This window comes from Melospiza georgiana, chromosome 4 (assembly GCF_028018845.1).
Source record: "Melospiza georgiana isolate bMelGeo1 chromosome 4, bMelGeo1.pri, whole genome shotgun sequence".
Taxonomy (NCBI): domain Eukaryota; kingdom Metazoa; phylum Chordata; class Aves; order Passeriformes; family Passerellidae; genus Melospiza; species Melospiza georgiana.
Genome location: NC_080433.1, coordinates 22,409,006 through 22,429,291, shown reverse-complemented (window position 1 = coordinate 22,429,291; position 20,286 = coordinate 22,409,006). Strand labels below are relative to the sequence as shown.

At 38.7% G+C, this 20,286-nt stretch overlaps 1 protein-coding gene across 1 annotated transcript in view; it reads left to right on the top strand.

Annotated features, from left to right (window-relative positions):
* The window catches only part of SCUBE1 (signal peptide, CUB domain and EGF like domain containing 1), a 190,323-nt gene that overhangs the window by 114,230 nt on the left and 55,807 nt on the right, over nt 1–20,286 (top strand). Inside the window, exon 8 of the mRNA XM_058022515.1 lies at nt 10,897–11,013. Coding sequence (XP_057878498.1) covers nt 10,897–11,013 — 117 coding nt within the window. The remainder of the gene's footprint in view (nt 1–10,896; nt 11,014–20,286) is intronic.

Genomic DNA, 20,286 nt, shown 5'->3' with positions numbered 1-20,286 from the left:
AGTCAATGAATTAGGTTCATTTGGGCTTAACACGAGGTGACTTCAGAAGTACTGCAAACACTAAACATCTTCCTCACCTTCAATCCCTTTTCCGTTCTTCACAGAATTCACAGAATCACTAGGTTGGAAGAAACCTTAAAGATCATCAAGTCCAACCCATGCCCCAATACCTCAACCACCGAGTGCCGCATTCAGCCTTTTTTTCAACACATCCAGGGATGGTGACTCCACCACCTCCCCAGGCAGACAATTCCAGAACTTAATCACCCTTTCTGTAAAAATCTTTTTCCTAATATCCAACCTTTATTTCCCCTGGCACAACCTAAGACTGTGTCCTCTGGTTCTGTCAGTTGCTGCCTGGAGAAAGAGACCAACCCCACCTGACCACAACCACCTTTCAGGAAGTTGTAAAGAGTGATCTCTTCTCTGAGATCACTGTTGTAAGAACTCACTTTGACCATAAAGCATTCTTGCTCTGACCCTAGAAGATAAAAAGTTGGTTCCTTCGCATCACAAGAAGAGGGGTGTACAAAGCACTTGTAAGTATAGCAAAGAGCAACAGGACAATGAGCCCATCCTGAAGTTGAGGAATTGTAGTAATTTCCCTTCCATGCTTAAGGGAAGCAAAACGGACACCAGTGCTAAAAGTGTCTTCAGAAATCCAAACTGCACAGAAATTCACTGCTTCCCAAGACATAGTCAGCTAATTTTGTGTCAGGACAGCTGAGGATTTTGTCATTGGACATCAGCTTCTTGATCATCAGTAAGGTTATTTGCAACCCACCTCAAAGAGAGATGCAATTCTCTTTCCTGGAAGCTGGTTCCTAAGAACCCTCCAAGGTATTCTACTGTCAGCTGAAATGCTGGTATAAGCTGTGAAGTGCATTGGAACTGTGCTGGTCTTTGTTACTTCTCAATTTTACTTCTGCCTTGATTGCTTCTGGGGTGCCATTTGGAAACCAAGGACCAGCTTTGCCAGGCTGGGATATATGTGCACCCGCGTCACATTTTATCTCTGATTTCCTAGGAGTTGTTCACAGGCAGGGCTGTGGTCTGGCTGTATTCCTGGCACTTTACCAGCAAATAAGGTAGTATTTTCACTGATTCTGTATTTTCCTTGTTGTAGCAAGAATCATTTGATTTCTGCAGATGTCTCCTCTTTCATTATCTTATCAGTGACTTTCCAGCCATTTATTATGAGCACCCAGGTACCTGCCTGGAGAGGTGAGTGTGCAGTCAGCTAAGACCATTCCCTCTGCGCAGCAATAGCTAGAGATGTGAACTGTGGAAGTTGCAATTTGAGCATTTCTGCCGTGGATTAGTTTATGACAGAGAATATCCTCCCTGCAAGTTATGTGGGGCAGAATCATGTCTTTGTTTGCCTTTGCTTCCTGTGGAAATTATACATCCCCATCAGTTCAACACCAGGGATCCCAAGCATTGCAGTACACAGCCAAAGCCAATTCAGAATAATAGATCACAAGTGCAAGTGCTGCTCTGGCCACTTGAATGACATGCCAGTGCTCCCTTCTCTGTGTGCTGGTCAGCTCTTTCATCCAATCTTGTGCCTCCTGAAGTACCTGGCCACATCAGCCAAGGTAACTGTGTTTCTTCTGTCCTGGTCAAAGCTGTTTAGGTTTCATATCATTAGCCCAGTACCTACAATGGATTTTAATGAGCTGCTCATATCATATTAAATAAAAAACCCACAACTTGAGCTTGCGCCATGGCATTTGTAGAAAAGGCAAGCATTTAAATATCTGTTACATCAAAAAAGACAGAGAGATTTACAAATTTTGAGCTTGGGTTTAGCCATTTGAACCAAAAGTAGTACTCAACATTGTATTTCTTGAGTCATCTGAATTTAATAGTCAGATATATGGCATCTTTTCTTAATCTGCAGTTATCTAAGGATTAGGCTGCCCTATTCATCCTGAACATCAAACTGACTTGTCTGGAGCACCTGAAAAATAAGAAATCTTTTAATTTCTCTAGTGGGCTTTTTTTTACTTCCACCTCGCTTTATGACACACAGGACTTTTTGAATCACTGTTTTCAGTAGAGACATTCAACTTTTTATGATTACAGGAAAATAGAATCCACAAAGTTAACTGCAATTACCAGAGTCTCATACTTAAATTTATTTTCTCCTACCATGTTTAAAATGACTGCATATCAATATGGAGATTTTCCTTCTGTAGTCTTTCACCATCCAAAGATCACCCTGCTGGTGACTCAGTGTGAATAACTTGTCCAAAATCAAGCATCTTGAAATACTATAGAATCTGTAGAATCTATCTTTAAATACTGTATAAACCACACAGTGACAGTGTATATAATATGGAAATCTCATCATTTTCTGGATTTCAGGACTTTGTGGTAAAGCCATATTTAGCTTCTTTGCAGATCAGAAAAAGGAGCTGTAGAACATATGAAAACCACACATTCTTAACCTTAAAGAATCTTGTCATCTGATGAGAGTTTTCTGTCAAAAGGCTTTTTTCTTGAAAGTAGGTTTTGTGGGGAAACTCTGGATTTTCACAGTGCTTTTGCCTGGAATGGTCTTCAGAAATAGGGAGACAGAATGTACACAGACAGAACGTACTTGTTTGAATATTCATTTGAAATGTAAGGAAGTGATTCTAAAGAGCCTTTCACAGTGCATTGCCACCTCTGTTCAAGAAAAATGTTGGTCTGTAAAGTCAGACTAACTCATTATTGCCTCATGTATATGTTCCACCCTTGGGGCCATTATTGGTAATCAATAGTTTGATAAAGGCTAGGGATTTTTCAGTTTCAGTAAAGATAAAAGCATAGAAAATGTGACCTGGGTTTCTAACATGCAATTTAATGCCTAAACTACCAAACACTGGAGTAAAGAGTGTACGAGATCTGGTTTGCCATCAGAAAATTTCCAAAAGCCTTATGTTGTTTCATTCCAACATGAATTAAAAATGGATTCTGCAGACTTTATTTTTGTCTTCTTTCAAAATAGAATGAGAGTGATAATACTCCCAGGTTTCTGTCTCAAAGAGCAGGATGATGGACAAGCTAGTGTTTGTTTTGAAATGTTCTTTCAAAGCAGTTAAATTCTATCACAGTTACAGCCTACCAGGGGTCGCTTTAAGCCAAGAGCACCTTTCCAGTGTGTACTTCAGTGCCTGGCTTTGTTGTACTGCCTCCTAGGATTCTTTCCAATTACTTAAAATATGTCTTTATTTTTCTGAATGGCTTTTACCCGACTTAGAAACGCTCACTGTCAGAAAGCCAAGTGTGTGTCTGTGTATGCATCATAATCCTTTTGTGCTTTAATCAATAAAGAATTGCAAACATTTCATTAGCAGGCATATTGCTGGGAGGTTCTATAATTCAGTTACTGACTGTGAAACCAAGACCTCACTTTAACTCCTTCTGTCAGTTCTACTTTGCTGTATGAAATCATAGCAAACAGGGGGAAGGAATCCCTGAGGTCATTCATGCATTCTCTGTCTCCCAAGGGCAGATCTTTTCATCTTGAGTTACCGTCACTTTTATTCATTGAGTTTGTGAATGGTGTGCTATTTCCTGTAAAAATCCCTTTTCATTTCTTTGCTGACGATAAAGACTCTGACCTTATCCAGAATTCCTGGCAATACCTTCCATTGTTTTGCTTTCCCATTTTAAATGAAAGGATTTATCCAAGGTCAAGAGATAATGCTCCTTCACGATGTTCAGAGAGTTTCAGTTTTTCTTAAGTGCAGCTTCTCTATCTAGAGAGAGCACCACAGCTACAAGTGTTAATTTTAAGAACCAGACTGTACTCATAAGATGCTTATAAAACACCTGATCCAATCAATCAGGTGACATTCCCTAAATATGTAGCGTTCCCTGAAGAGGAATCGAGTTTTTCTGAACTGAGAGCTGAGGGGTTCATGATTCAGTGTAAGATTCACCTAGTTTATTCTTCACACATTCCCTATGTGGCAGGGCAGAATTCTCATCCTATTTTCATGCAAATAAAATTCTACCAATCATGAAATTGCAAGGAAATGAGGAGACAAGCATAACGAAGTGAAGAATTCAACATCCTGCAAGTTACCCCTTTCTGTCTTACCTTTTTCATTCCCTGAATATGAAGCTCTTTCAGTTTCTCCTTCATCTGTTCACAGCTATTTGTTTCTTTCATTATACTCTTGTGAATGCTCTTTCTCTATCCTTTCAGCATCACAGAGCATAATTTGCATGAGAATAGCACAGTTCTCCCTTAACTGAAAATTGAAATATTTTGTGTTTCGTTTCTTCTTGTGCTTGTTGTCCTTTGAGTCCCTCCCTGTACCCTGATCTACTGCCACATAGCACGTGTACCTCATGTACTGCTACTTTCAGTAAAATTCTTTTTATGGATGGCAACAGCAGTCTTATCATCTGTTCTCTGTCTCATGGCTTTCTTACTCATACTGCATGTTCCCTCTTACGTAAAGGCAAGCTCATTTTATAATCCACAGAATTATTTTTTTTAATGGCCTTTCCTGATTTCAGTTTGAATCTCTTCCAAGTTTCAGGCTTTCAGGATTTGTGCATTTTTGATCAGAATTTGCAGGGGATCTTCAGCGTGGTCTTTTTTATTCAGTTAGGTAGTCCTTGTTCTTAGGCATGGTCATGCGCTTCACCTACCACTAGCGGTTAAAATTATTTCCGGATTCTCTAGATAAAAGCTAGGAGGAAGAGAGAGAACCCCAGTTCAAAAAGAAGTCAGAAAGAGCTCTCTTTGGTGGAGATTGTGCTGTGACACCAAGATGAAAGAAACAGATGAGATGTCTGCACAGGCAGCCTTTGAGCCAGATGGAGCAAAGTGCTTTTTCAGGAGGGGAAGGGAGGTACAAATTAAGAACCCCAGATACTTTGTGTATTAAACTAAATTAATTCAACATTGTTTAAGAGAAGGAAGCCTGTACCACTGAGCTCAACAGGATCTTGTCCTCTCATAGAACTGCTCTCATACTTTACCATCATCACTTTTTCAAAACTGCAACATAGTTTGCACAATGGAGTCCTGATGTTGGTCCCAAAACACTACAGTGATGCAAGGAATCACAACTGACAATGGCAATCAATGCTTTCAGATCAGACCTTCTCAAAATTCTCAAAGCCATATATATGACTATCTTTAACAGACGTCCTTAATCTTTTCGCAGTTGTTCAAAGTTGGTGTTTCACTGTGAATTAAATAAAGAGAAATTTTAAAATGAGAAATAAACTCATTTTTATGTGCTTAGGATAGGTAAACAGGTTATCAGTTGATTCAGAGACAGTAGCAGTTTGCAACAGCTTTAGTGACAGTGCATCTGCTGAGAAACAGCTACTGGGAGTAGTTTACCCTTTTTGCCACTCCAGTTGCCAGGAATTATTACTTCAGAGGTACCTTTTTAGGAAAAACATGGTCTAATTAATCCATATACCTTCTCATTGCACTGGCTTAAACTGTGAGTGCACTAAAGCTGCCATCTTGCTTGCACCATTTAGCTTTAGTTGCATGAAGATTAACTTGTTCATGTGTCTGACCCCTGAATTCTGAGCCTAAAATGCCATGTTCAGATCTTGTGCAAAATCCAGACCAAGTGTAGAAGGAGACATGATTACAATCTGAGTATGATTACTCATAACTTTACTTAGATTATGTTCTACTTGATAGGCTTTGATAGCTTCTCTAAATTCTGAGCTCCAGGCTACTCCATCGAGAATTGCTCTTGCCTAGCATAAATATTGACTCAGAATAATCTCAAAATAATATGGCACAGATTTTGAGCCCTGTCATCCTGTTTCTGCTGACCCCAATGAGCTTTAGTCCACTGCAAATGCATTCCAAAAAAAGGCAGTTTGAATTGCTGGTTTTCTTTTACTTGCCCTTTGGTTAGTGTTATCATTTGGATAATCATAGGAACTAGGTGGTGGAAAAAAGCATTTTTCCATTTTCATGTCTTCCTTTTGGCTGTACTTACTGCTTACCATGTCAACCTAAACAGTTTTGAAATCTGGCAAACTTAGAGAATACTCTTTGGTTTAGACTGCTACGTGTTTTATCTGCAGCCTACCAGTTGCAAAAAATCATTTTCCTCTGCACAAGGCCTTAAGACAGGGGGTCAGTCCAGCCTTCCTCTCTGATTCAGAGGAAATGGCAATCATAAGCCCTACAGAACAGTCATTTAATTTAGTCCAAGAACAACTTTTTCTGAGCAAGAAGGTGCCATTCAGTGTCCCTCTCATGCTTTTCCTAAGAGACAGATGCTGCAAGGCTGCCTTGAATGTAGGTGATGACTTTAGTGGCTTCCCTCTCCCATTTTCACTTAGGTTGTGTAGTTCTCTTGTTTTCATGTCAGCTAGGTTTTTTTCTTCTGTTAAGACTTCTTTGCATGAGAAGAGAGAGCAGCTCTTACATTTGCAGTTGTTATCCACTCTTTCCAGTCATTGTGTTATGATCAGGAGTCTGGGAACAAGTGGGGTTTTTTTGGATCCTGTTGACTTCAGACTGCCATGATGAGTAACAAAAAAGATCAGAGAATCACTTCTCCATATCTCTAAATAAAGCACCTTGGTGCTAGACCCCATCCTCTTGCCTTTATTGGTGTTTACCTTGTCCAGTTTTAATACCTTTCCTCATGATTTGTCAAATATTATAAAGAATGACCTAGTTAAGACATAGATTACTGAACGATCCTCGGATGGAACCCTGCTAATCTCAAGGACATATGGAATTTTGTTCTGCTTTGCATCATATTTTAGTTCCTATAAAACTGGTTTGGATTTTAGTCCAGACTGAACCAACAATGAATAATAGAGGATCCAAGATTTGCCTGATTTTGACCAATACCCTTAAAATCATGTTATGTTCCTTCATTCATGAGATAACTTGAAGTCACAGAAATTGGCTTTATAAAATAATTGGCAACTTTAAAAACCCCAAACAAACAGATTTTTTAGAAGTTTGTATTTTAAATGGTTATATTTACTTGTTTCATAGAAGAAGCTGAAAATCAGGCTTTCAGAAATATTCTGAAACCATAAGATCTGTTCGGAGTTTCAGGCATTTAATAGTTTCAAAGCCAAATAAATCCTGTCTAGTGTGACTCGTTAAGAAAGTGACCTGTTACCACCTGAGAGAGCTCTGGTTGAGTTCAAAAGCTTCAGAAGTAGAACCTGAAGAGCTGCTCTTCCCTGCTAAACCATTGCAGGCACTGGATTAACTTCACCTGGTAACCAAGTCAATGTTCCTGGATTGAAGGATTAGCAGCTCAAGCTTGTGCTTTTTAATTGGATATTTTAATATCCAGAAGCAGTGCATATCCCATAGTGCAGTGGACTAATCTAAAGCAAGAGTTTCTATGGATTAAACCATAGGACATTGGTAATGATTTTAGATATTTCTTGTCTGTGGATCCATTGAGCAGACACATGAGAGATTTTTCCAAAATTAGGAGCTTACACTGGAAAAATACAATGTAATGTCTCCCAGACCGCCCAATATAAATAGATGTCCTTTTCTTTAGATCACTGTTCCTGCTTGAATTTTCTGGTATGAATTCAGTAGAGATGTAGATGGGACTTCAAATATCACTTTAAATTAACAATAAGGTCTACTTGTTTCAGATTTTGAACTTTGTCATAATTCAGAAGCAATCTAAATGCCAGTAACATGATGCTGCTTTAGTTGTCTTCCAGGTTGTTTTTTTTTTTTTGCTACCTTGTCAGAACAAAAAAAACCAAAAAAAAAACCAAAAAAAACCCAAAAAACCAAAACAAAACAAAATAAAACAAAACAAAAACAAAAACAAACAAAAAAAACAAAAAAACACCACCAAAAAAAAAAAAAAAAAGGCAAAACAAACACCAAAAAAAAGTTTGAAACAAACAAGAAAAAAGGCTAAAATGTTGATATTGTCTTTCACAGAGAAAAAAACAGCAAAAATGATCTGTAGGACCAATATCACCATGAAGACTTGATCCAATTTCTGACGTCTGTTCTTTCCCTTCCATAGCTTCTCCACTGTGATAGAATGGAAATAAGTAATTTACTTTTGCCTCTTGGCCTAAAAGTTGTATTTGTGCTTCAAATATATGCTGAGGTTTAGTAGTGCTGAGGTGAGGGATGAGTTGGTGTGACCCATCTCAGAAACACAGGTGGTTGTGCATTGGTTTTGTTCTGTGTGTAGCCCTCAGCTCCCCTCTTTGATGTAGCCTCTTTCCCACGTTCTGCTATTCATGTTTGCTTTCTTTTACCGATGTTTTCTCACGACCTTGAGTTTAAGGAATTTCATCAGTACATCTCTCCAATTATCCAAAGTGTGAGAGGTACTGTCACATGTCCTCTTGCTCACTTGGATCTTCATTCTGTACAGAGTTCATCATGTATGAAAGTCAGAGTTGCTAGAAAGGTTGCAGGGTATTTACCCTTTTTGGTTTGTTTTACTAAATCTGTGTGAAAATAAGAAAAGCTGCCTTGATTCCTTCTATTTATACATAGAAATAACTCTTGTTCATTGAATGACCCTTACCCTATAGATCCAGTCATCCATGCCATGAGAAAAAAAAATTGTTGTGTCTATTCATTTTCACTGGATGTCATCCAGAAAGCAGAAATATTACTGCTTATGTTCATCTTGTGTTGACACACTGCAATAAAGGAGTCTTCATATGCCAGAGTTAATCTGCTAACAGAAGATTTACTGCTCTTTGCAGTGCCATGCCAAACGTAACCTTCAGTGCTTTTTCCTGAGTTTTAACCTTAACTCTTTACTCCTGGCAAATCCTCCTGCCCTTAAACTGTGCCCAAGTTAAAAATTTTAAATTACCTGATACATTTTGCCTTCCCTGAAACATAAAATTATTATCTGATATGTTGGTCTACGAGGACGCGCTCATGTTCACATACAAATGGAAATGCCAGAATTGTCATTTGCAGAATTCTTCAAGCAGAAGTTTCAGCCTGTAAGTCTATAAAATAGTGCTTTCCAGAGAAGTAGATGAAAATCAGAACTATATTGCTTAAACAGTTAGGTTGAGGTCCTGCAAGATGAGCAAGAACCGTCTGAAAATCAGGAGCTGCTCCGGTTTCAGAAATCCTTTCAGACAAATCTCCATTTTCAGAAATCCTTTCCAGATAACATGTCAATCCCTTTGTTAGTTGTGCTTCCTGGCAGTTACATGCAAATCCATTTCTATACTGGTAGCTCTCTCTACATGATGTCATTACATAGCAAACAGACATAAAAATATAAAATCTATCTGGAGGACCGTGTGTGAATGTATATGGGCTCAGAGACTTGTCCCATGCTGTTAATGCTGTTAAAAATCTGTGTTTCAGTCTGTTCCTAAGTGCCAGGAGCTTATTTCACACTGGTGGAGAGGCCTGTGCCAGTGCAAAAGAGAAAAAAACAGTTGCTTTTTTTTTTTTTCTAAGCAGTGAAGTTCTTAAAAATGGCCAGTCTAAGTTCACCTTGAGGGCAAAGCACTTTAAAATAAAAATCTTTTAGTACTAGTCAATAGAAAAATAAAGCCTGTTCTGTTCTGTGTAAATAATTTTTGATCAATGTACTGTTCTAAAGCAATTCCCAATTAGCATATCCTATAGCTGATTGTCAGACCCTGTCCACAGGGTACAATTGTGACGCAGGCTGTGAATATTCAGCAATAGGAGTCTGTAAATCTGAGTAAGTAATGACAAAGCCTCTTTAGGGAAAGAGGTGAGCTGAGTATAATAATGGCAATCTTGGGGGCCAGTGGGGTATTTTAATTTAATCAAACCCAGAGCAACTGAAAAAGATACTATTAAAAGGACTTATTCTCTGAAGTAAATACTTTTCAGAAAAATGTACAGTTCAAACTGACGTGCTAAATTGGCATCCTTACATCCACTCCATTCTGTGGATCAAAGAGAAGTTAATCATTTCCCTTGCCTTTTATCTCCTTTATGGATGTGTTTGTGAGTATGTGTGCATATGCATGTGTCCGGTGTGTGCATGTGCATACATGAGTAACACCAAACAACGGCAGCGAGGGAGGGGTTCTTGCTTTTTCTGTAATGAAGTTGGAAATTTTATTTTTTTTTTAATCCAGTGGTACCTAATAGTCACTGCCCACTGTAGTAAAAGCTCAGAAGTATTGCAACTTTCTCTTGCCTGTGTTTGCCCAGCCACCCTTCTACATACTACAAGCACTGGGAAATTTCAATGACACAGCTTGGAATGGGTTCAGTGACCTCAATTATGCCCTCCCACCCACTCCAAACTCCTTTCAATTTGCAAAAAGCTTTAAGTGGACAAAACCCAGATGCCTTTTGCTTGTAGTTCAGTAAGAACAGATTGGGCATGTAGATTCTTGTCAAAGTGATATATGTAGTTCATTTTCCATTAACTCTTTCTTAACTAAGGGTTTTAAATTCTCAGTTCCAAGCCTAGCACTCTGCTTTGCTTTCTATTGTTTTTAAAGTTCATTATGCCTACAGCATCATTTAAAAGTGAACTTTAAAATACCTCAGCTAGACATTGACTGATGCGAAACAGAATGTTTGATTCTGCTTTTAAAGGCAACCACTTTTTTTTTTCTTTTTAAACTTTATCATATGTAATAACCCATCCTATTGTCTAAGAGAGTTGAAAAAACACAAACTAAATACACTAAGTAAAATCTCCAGTTTGGGAGGAAAAAGAAATCAAGACTTGTGGAAATGATTTACCAGTCAAAACCAGTACGTGGATCCTGATGACCTTGAGCTTGCTTCAGTTGGCTTACTTAAAACTTACATTGCTTTTAATATGTTGTAATATTGCCCCAAAGAGGCAGCGCCCTTCCCCTCCCCCAGAGCATTTCATTACACTGCCTTTCTCCCTCTCTCTCCCTCTCTGTCTCTCTTTGATTCTGCAGAAACATGTGCTGTCAATAACGGAGGCTGTGATCGGACTTGCAAGGATACCGCGACAGGGGTGCGCTGCAGTTGCCCAGTTGGATTTACCCTGCAGCCTGATGGGAAAACGTGCAAAGGTCAGCCTCTGTTTGCTTTGCAATGCATCATTTGCCTTCAGCGATGTAAATATGCAGTTATTTAATCAATACTTTTTAAGGCGATTCAGTACTGGTACTGTAATTGCAATTAAGTTCATTAGCTTTCTCCTTCTCTAATTTTTATGTGTTTACCTGGTTCAGTTGTTTTTCTTTTTTATTTATTAGAGGGTTTTATTACTGCAAAGAAATGAGATGCAGAGGTCAAACTGTTTCAAGCTGAGCAGAGATTTAGAGGAACAACTCGGGGCTGCAAAAAGCCTTTAGTTTCAAAGGACATTCTGATACCTTTGTAAAACCTCAGTCATCTAATGGTGTCTGCATTTTTCTATTCAGAAAGCAAGTTACAATTGTCAAGCAATACTTTGTTACTTGGGAATAATCAACGGCTTATTGCTGAGTGAAGCCAGGTATTGCTCAGAAAAAAAAAACCCAGATACTTGGTAATTTCTGCACCTTCAAAAGATAAATAGCCAGCTCCAAAGGAAAACCAAAATAACATTGACAAATGCAGGAGTTTAAACCACACAGCTGATACTCAGGTTTTACTGCTCCAAAGGCAGCACAAGAGCCTTGCCATTCATGTGTGTGTTAAAGCTGAGGTCAGGGGAAAAGAGAGCAGAAAAGAGCATCTGATAGCACTGTCAGCATGTGCTCGCAGTTAAGGAGACAGGGACAGCTCTCAAATGTCACCACACAGTCAGACTTCAATGGTACATGAGGAGATTTGGGTACATGTTGGTAGGATCAGGCCATGCATCAACAATTTTCCCACTTTCCTGTGTATTACTTTTGAGCTTCTTTCCAAAAGACTTGGAGATGGAGATCCAGGAGGACCTGGCATATATTCTCATCACAGAGAATATTTTTCATCACTCAGTGACTTAGCTTAAGTTGACCTAACTTGCTAAGCAATTATTGTGACTTTTTTTCCTTCAAATTGACCAGAAATGTCAGAATATACTCAGTCCAGGGCTTGACGTTACTTAAAATAGTAAAACCCACAAAAATAAACAGAAAATGTGTGGTTTCCTCTTGCTCCAGGCAGAAAAATCCTGGTGCTTGGGCATGATCCTGTTAGTATTTATAGAAATAACAGTCCATTTGCCTGTTCATTTGAAAATAAAACATTTAAGCTGCCATCGCACACAATGTTAATAGTTAAGGGTGAGCACACATCAAAACTCAGTCATCTTAGTTCAAGCCACATAAAAATAAACCTTCATTTTTGTCAGCAGACTAGCTAAGCTGTAGCAGAACAGTAACAGTGATTCCACCAAGTGCTTAAAAAGGAGGCATTTTAATAATGTAACATGCACCTAGGCTTGATCATAATGTTTATTATTGAAACTGTGTCATGAATAAAAAGCATAATTCTAAATTTAGACCTTTGGCCAGAGAACTAACATGAAACAATATTTATATAATAATCAAGACTATAATTATTCCTACAGAAAAATGAAATATTCTACTGATCCTCAAACCAAATACCTTAGCCCTAAGCTCTTTCACATTTTGCTTTTCCTCTTTTTTATGAGTAGAAAATATAAGAAACAAAATCTGTATTTTTATGATGCTGCTGATTCTTTCTTACTTTCTTAAAATAAGCAGCCACTGGAAATTAACACAGATGGTTTAATAAAGCAACGAGCCATTTCTTTTTAACCTTTATTGACATTTTAGAAAATACTCATTATCCTAAAATGGTAAAATATAAATTTTGAATTTGATTTAATTAATAAAATTTATCTTATGTATTGCACTGTAAGATTTCTGGGCTAGATCCTGCCTCCTGAAGCTGAAGTGATTTTGCATTTAAACCTATGCACAAAGGATCCTGCACTTAAACTGAGCAGTGAAGTTTCTTGCACAGCTTTTACAGGCAGTCCATAGTCAAAGACAGTTATCTGTAGGATTTGCATCTCCTTAGGGCAGAAGTGAACTTTTTGGTGGAGTGACATTAATGTCCTCTTGGCTCTTGCTGATAGGTAAAGCCTGGAAAAGACCAGGCAGGAGAAAGTCAGTGTACACATATTCATTCCTCTGCAATCTCTAGAGAAGAAAAGAGAGTAATCAGCACAAGTTTTCTCCTTGGATTTCTTTTTCCTCTTCACTCTCCTTGATTGGACTGGCCCCCAGTTTCTCATATACCCACTCCCCTGTTTCCTCCAGCTGTAATTTTACATCTGTGTGGTAAGAGCAAGAGATTGTCTCTTGGATGCCCTTTAAAGCATCTTCAGGGATCATGGAGCTGTCACATCCTGTCTTTCTTGGGCACAGTTTTCAAGTCCATGGAGCATCACAGTATGTCCAAGTGAGGTTTCTCATATAACATCATTTTAAGGGAGGTTATGTTTCTAAATATAGAAGAAAAATATGCCATTGTCTGTTAAGGGAAAGTAGAGATGTAGGGCATGTAAGAAAAGCTAAGAGGAACTGGAAGGAGAAATTAACTGAAAAATGCAATTGTGTGTTGAGCAAAATGATTAATATGGTTAGGTTTAATTTAGCAAATAATGTTGACCAAAAATAATGTTTTTATTGGAAAGTCTGAGATTTTTTTTTAGTCCATTTTGGCATCTTCCTCTCTAAGCCATTTTACATAGTGCAGCTACTACATGAAATTGTGCAGAAGCTTAGATTCAAGTGACTTAAATAAGGCTCAATGAAACATCTGAATTTTGGGTATTGCAAAGTGGATGTAGGGTAATTTATTAATGTGTAATTCTAGCTCACTTGTAGGTGAATAATATATTCACAATAATGTGCTTTTGCTATACTGGTAGTTTATGGATATCTGCTGACACATTTCTTCGTTTTTTTTTTTTTACAAGTGAATGAAATATTTTTTTTTAAATTCACAAAATAGAAGTACTATTTTTCTAAATAACAAAAATTTCTAGATGGTTCTGTTCAACAGTCAGGACTCTAGTCAATTTTAGGCGCTGTGTAGATGTGTAATGGGAAAAAAAGTTTACTGTCCAGAATGTCCACAGGTTTTTGTTTAGCAGTTGGAAATTGCATTAGTTGTTTAGTATAGAAAAAAGGAAAGTATACATAAAAAAGTAAAGACAAGTTCTTCAAAAAGAGTTTATGCAAGCATGCTTGATTGCCAAAAGGTGGCAAAGAAACCCTTTTAAATGTAAATAATTGTTCTATGCTTTGTTTGCAACATCACAGTTCCCATTCTGTAGGTCTATCATAGAAGCTGGCAGGAATTTAAATCACAGAGTACAGAACTGAGTCCTGACTAAAAATCTGATATTTCTCCTGGCCCCTCCTAGTGTATCAGAGAATGAAAGGTGTAGGGGAGCAACTTCCAAGTAATACAAAGAACCTGCCTTCAGTGATTTTGCAAGAAGTTGACCTCTTCTGTAGTGAGAAATGAGAGTTCATTGTTCCTCAAAGAATCAGGCCCCTTTTTTAATGCACAGAACACTCTGGTTTATATCAAATGTCAGTAAATTCAGAAGGAAAATTGTTGTGGACATAATTTTAATATGGAATACATACAGGTATCTGCAGAGCACATAAGAAGCTACTGTCCTTTGTTGTGGAGGATTGCTTTGCTTTCTGGAAACTGGAAAAATCTTTTTAATCTCTGATTAAAAATCTCTGATTTCTCTGTTACATACATTACTTACCTGGTCTTGCAGTGAAATAAGAGCAAAAGTGCTGTCTGTGGTCTAGTTAGAATGATCTTCAGATGTATTAATGGTGCTTGGATAAAAGTTCATTAACCTTTTGCTGTCTTTTAAAAGTCAGTCTTGAACTCAAGTCCTCCCTCAGTTGGCTTGGCACACAATGGAGAATGCTCCTTTATTCCCTTCAGCTTTCCTGTCAGCTTGGCTCTTAATAAGCCAAACCATGGAGGCTTTTGACAGCTAAGAGAAGAGACATTCCAGGCAGAAAGGGTTCCATGTTCTCCCTCTAATTAATGCTATTTAATTTCTACTGCCATTGTAACTGGGTGATGCCAGCTTGATGCTCAGTTCATTTGATGCTGTTGATTATTGTGCTACACATGAGGAAACAGTGTAGGTCACTTCCTTGAATGCCTACCAAGTTATCCCACAGAATTCAGCCAATTGAGGCAGAAAGGGAGACTGAAGATTAAAAGACATAGAGGCCCAGGATGCTTATTGCTCATTACCTCCTACCCACTTTTTAATATCCTCTGTGTTGAGCATATCAGGGGTTCTGTGGTCCTCATCTCCCTTGTTTGTTGGTTTCTGTGCCTCCTTCCTGCTGAGTGACCTTTCCATGGATCCAGCTCCATTCTGCCCTCAGTGAGAAGATTCACAGGTTCAGCATTTTAATTATACTAAATACAGCTTGGGTAACTGATAATGAATGAGGCTCATTTGCAAAAGACTTGTAGGGTTCAAGAGGAGTGAAGTCAGACTAGATTAGACTTAGCAGAGGTTTCTGAAGATTGTTTAAATCCATCTGCCAAACTAGATCAAACAGTAAAGAGCTCGCCTTCCCGAGAACAGTTACAGGAGACAAGCTGGGCCAGGGAGAATTCTTCTCCCAGGACTTAAAGTAGAGAAGGACTGAGAATAATGGCAAAAGATGATGCCTGAGAGAGACAGGGACTTTCCTTGGTGGCTTCTCTAAGAAGAGAATCAGAGCAGGAGGAAGGGCCACAGGCTTCTAGCATGGTGTAAAATGTATGACCATGTATATGATATATATGCTCCATTTCTCCTCTGGGACGTAATAAAGAAGCTGTGCCCATAGATAGGCACTCCTGTGCCTGAATAAAGCAACTTCCCAGCACTCTGCACCTAGAGGTACAGAGAGGAACTGTGCAGACTGCAGCCCTTGCTGAGCTCCTAGAGTCACCTAGCGCAGCAAATGGAAGTTTTAAGCAGGAGAAACTGGATTTCAAAGGGTCATTGAGCAAAAGCAACATCTCAACTATGGCTTTCCCACAAACATCCATAAAGTGCTACCTAACTTTGCATAGATGTTTGGTAACAGCAAGATGTGGATTATTTTGTTCAGCTGATTTCCTGTTTTGTATCATTTCACCTGTATTTCATCATTTAATCTGCATCTTGTGAAGACCCACCCTTAAGGGGAAGGAACCTGACAACAGGATTTTGGGGCTGGGCTGGAATGTCAGGGGTTTAGTAGCAATGTGGTATTACACTTTCATAATGTGCCACCAGCCGTGACTAAGTGCAGCAGTATCAATTCCTGTGCAGGAACAGGTCTGTGCCAAGCCCAGGTGATCTCACAGACATGTTTAGGAGACAGAAAGTTCCCTCCACATCCCCACCTAGAGATGGAGCATTTTCTTGGCTGTGTGACACTCGGTCAGCCCTTCTCAGCGCTCTGGCATATTTAACCAGAGCGGTGTTACGCTGGGGTTATGTGCCTGCACGGCAAACATTTCTCCTTCCTGCTGTCTCATTGTCATGGTGACCCAGCAATGGGGAGGGCTCTCCACTTCCTCGAAGCAGGCCCCCATCCTTCAGCATTCCGCTGTAGCAGAGAAATGTGGCACTGACGCGCTTAAATACTTGACTGCGCTGCAGTGGGAGTATCAGAAATGCCTGACTGGTGAATGATCTGTCCAGTAACTCAGCTCCGAAACCTCCTTTATCATTAAGCAATCTAGGGGAAAAAAAAAAAAAAAAAAGGAAAAAGGAAAAAAAAGAAAAAAAAAGCAGGAGTGTAGAGACTAATCAAAGAACTGCATCGAAGTTTATTTGAAATAAAAAGGAAATTTTGCATTGGCTGTGCTAGCTTGATATAATAATTACATTTTTTAAATCTTGACTAATTACAGCCTATTACAGCAGGAAAATGTGCTTTAAATCAGTTCTGAGTACACAAAAAAATATGAAACCCTGAAGGTGAATTAAATTTTGAAAATATAATTGTTTCCGTGAGAAAAGGGTTTTTTAAAGAATGAGTTCCAATGAAATAAAGTATGTCATGTTTTGTTAAATATGAACTGAAAAGTTTCATTAAATTAAATGCTTTAAATTAATGCTTGACATCAGTTTGGTATAAGATCATGACTCAGATGCTGAAGGTTTTCCTCTCTTTTCATTCAGAACACACTAAGTGAAAAGCTCACTGTGAACAGTTTAGCTGGCCAATTTGGCTTCATTTCCTGGCTACAGAGTATCTGTGAACAGTTATGATTTCCTCCATACTTCCATTAATCAAAATTACATAAAATTTGTTTCAGTTTTTTTTTCTCTAAATTGGATTAAATTGACTAGAGCACTTAGAATTGCATCTTGTCAGTCCTAATCAATTTGTATGAAACTGAAAATGTTTCCTCTTTTTTTTAAAAATAGTACACCAGACAGAACACAGGTTATTTTTACTATTTATTACTAGTAAGATATAGGTGTTAATCTCATGCATCCACTGTTAGCTTGCCTGAATTATGATAACACCTTTATTTCACTGTGATTGATTAGGTGAATTTCAGAGTACTATGTTTTTTTCATTTGTTGCCTTAATGCAATGGTCTTCCTGTCAGAGTACCTTTGATAAACTCAGGTTTTGTTTGATTCATATCCCCGATCAATTTGACTTTTTTTTTACATGTTAGCAAAAATTAGACAGTAAAATATACCCCAGTGCAAGAAAACCTCTAAAATGTATGCATGAGTCAATTTTACACTAAGGCAGATGAAACTTTTGTGGCTTGTATCACCACACTTCTTACAACAATAGAGGTCTCAATGACTTTAGAGTCAAGACTGTAAGTTTGGAACAGGCCTTCAGAACTAAATGGGTCTGACCTAAGAGAAAAATACAAGACAGACCCAAATGATTTCATGTGAATGAACTTTTATTTCCCCTTAGTTGTGAAGTGATCTCATTAAAAGTAGTCACCCAAATACAAAGTTTTCCTTGGTTGAATTCGTTCACATACATCACCATTTTAAATGGAAAGGAATTTAAATTATCTCCTGAAGAGTTTAAACTTTAACATTTAGAGGCAAATCTGTTCATAGCTGTCTGACTGCTCCTGCCTTGAATCCACAGCTTTTTTCTATGCACCTCCCATGAGCAGTGTGTGCAATAACTGTGATGCTTCACACAGTGCAAGGAGTATCAGTGATCTTAGAGCAGGTCCTGGGGCTTACAAAGAGAGCTTTTCCCGGCTCACCTTTCTCCAGCAACATTAATTATTGTTTGACCACATGTGAAGAGGTCAGTTCAGCTCCATCCACACAGACACATAGGGTTTTTGAGGAACATAAGCATTATGAGCCATTATCCATAACAAGACATTACCATTTTCCAATGCTTTCTCAAAAAAAAAAAAAAAAAAAAGGAAAAACATACATACATGCAAATGTTGTGAAAGAATGAACTCAAATGAAAGAAGTAGCTGACAGTCATCACCTCCTCCTCTGCAGAGTGCTGTGATACCAGCAAATGTCAGCATAAATGTCAGCTTCAGAATTACAAGCAGCAGTGGGTTTTTGAAGAGGATGTCTGGCAAAGCCAGAAAGGGCAGAGACCTGCTTGTCTTATTCCCTTCTAGTCTGATTACATTTTCCTTGATCATTGCACCATGGCCATCTCTTATCTTTGAGATAATTTAAGTAGTTAATAGAGTGATTGTACTTTTTACATTTGACTCTGGTTCATAATGTCAGTGCTTCATGCCAGAGCAATGTGGTGTACAGAACATTTAATTTTGTAACATTCTGCTGATATAGTGCCTTGGATTCATAGTTTGGTTTGGAAAGGAGCATACAGGAGATGGTCCCTTAGCCTTACCTTAGTCAAAAGTGCAGTGACAAGGAATGAGAGAGGACAGCTTTTCCTTAAGCTGATGAGTAGCATCTGTCTTCTTGCTGCACATAAATGAAGGTATCTGGGCTGGATCACTGGGATATCCAGGGCTGTAGTGTGCATGTTTTTTGGAGTCTGTCAAAAGTACCTAGGGGAAAGACAGGATTACTCTCAGTATACTTTAACTTACTCTGCTGGAAAAAAAAATGCCAAACTCTGCAAGTGGAACAAGTTTGAGGTACACTTAGTGCTTAGACTGTCTATGAAGAAGCTGACCTGAGCACATAAACCACTTTACCCATGATCCTTGGGAGTGGCAAGTAGTACAAATGTTTTAGGGTAATAAGTCAGATAAACTTCTGACTTTTTAGGGGAAAATTTCTCAGACATTTCAGAAAACTGAATGCTCATGGGATTTCAAGTCAAGAACCTCAGTAGGAAAGGCACTGAAATTTGCTGTTTCATTTTTTAAAACAGAAGTTGTCATCCTCAAGCCTTTGTGTAGACTCACTTTGTGTGACTCTTCATTTGATCCCCAAGGCCGCTGTCACCCCCACTGCGGATACCCAACTAGAATCCCCATCCTCTCTCCTATGCATCAGCCCCCAGGGGCATCAAATTTGATTTTGCACCTCACGCCTTTTACTTCTCTCAGGAATCCCACACAGTGAAGTGTGTTCTAGAATATAGTCAGAAGAATAGGTGACCCCAAGGGAAAATAAGCACAGCCTTTGGTAATTCCTGGTGGGATTAGAGGTCTCACATCATATGGTTCAGCTACCTCCTATTTGTACAAGCTTAAAGAGGTGTGCATTGGGAAATAACATGGGACAGCTGGCACCCTCTGAACTCATCTCCTATTGCAATAACATGCTCCTAAGGACATGGAAATTGTTTAATCCCAACCTGTGGGGTACCTACTTTACTTGTTGTGGCAATATCTCTGAACTGGGTTAGCCTTTCCACTTCCCCTCAGAGGAACACAGTGCCTCTCCTTGAGCTCAATGATAGAAACAAAATATAAGAAAGAATGTTAATATAGTGGTGCTAGGAGCCTATGTTGTCCATTCAGATGTGGAAGTCAGTGCAGGACAAATTCTCAGTCCCTCTCTGGTTTTCTTCAGTGTTCCTCCCTCTGAAAACATCCTTCTCCAGGGGAATCAGAGTGCCTTGATTTTTTTCAGTGGCAGGCCAAAGCCAACTGAATTTATCAAATTATTTTGTCAAAGCCAGTCCACAAGCTGTCTGAAGTCAGAGGGTAGAGGTTTAGAAGTTTGCTATTAAAGTATGTGTTGTCTTTTAGCAACCCTTATGTGTTGACTGAAATGGTTCATTCTGAGCCATTCCTCCCCCCCAGATGGCTTTCTCCCTACTTCTCATCAATTTCAGCCAAGAATAAACTTCCCGATAATCAAATCAAGATCTAGTTTTCATAATTCATTATAAGCAACTCTACTTCTATCAGATTTCATACAC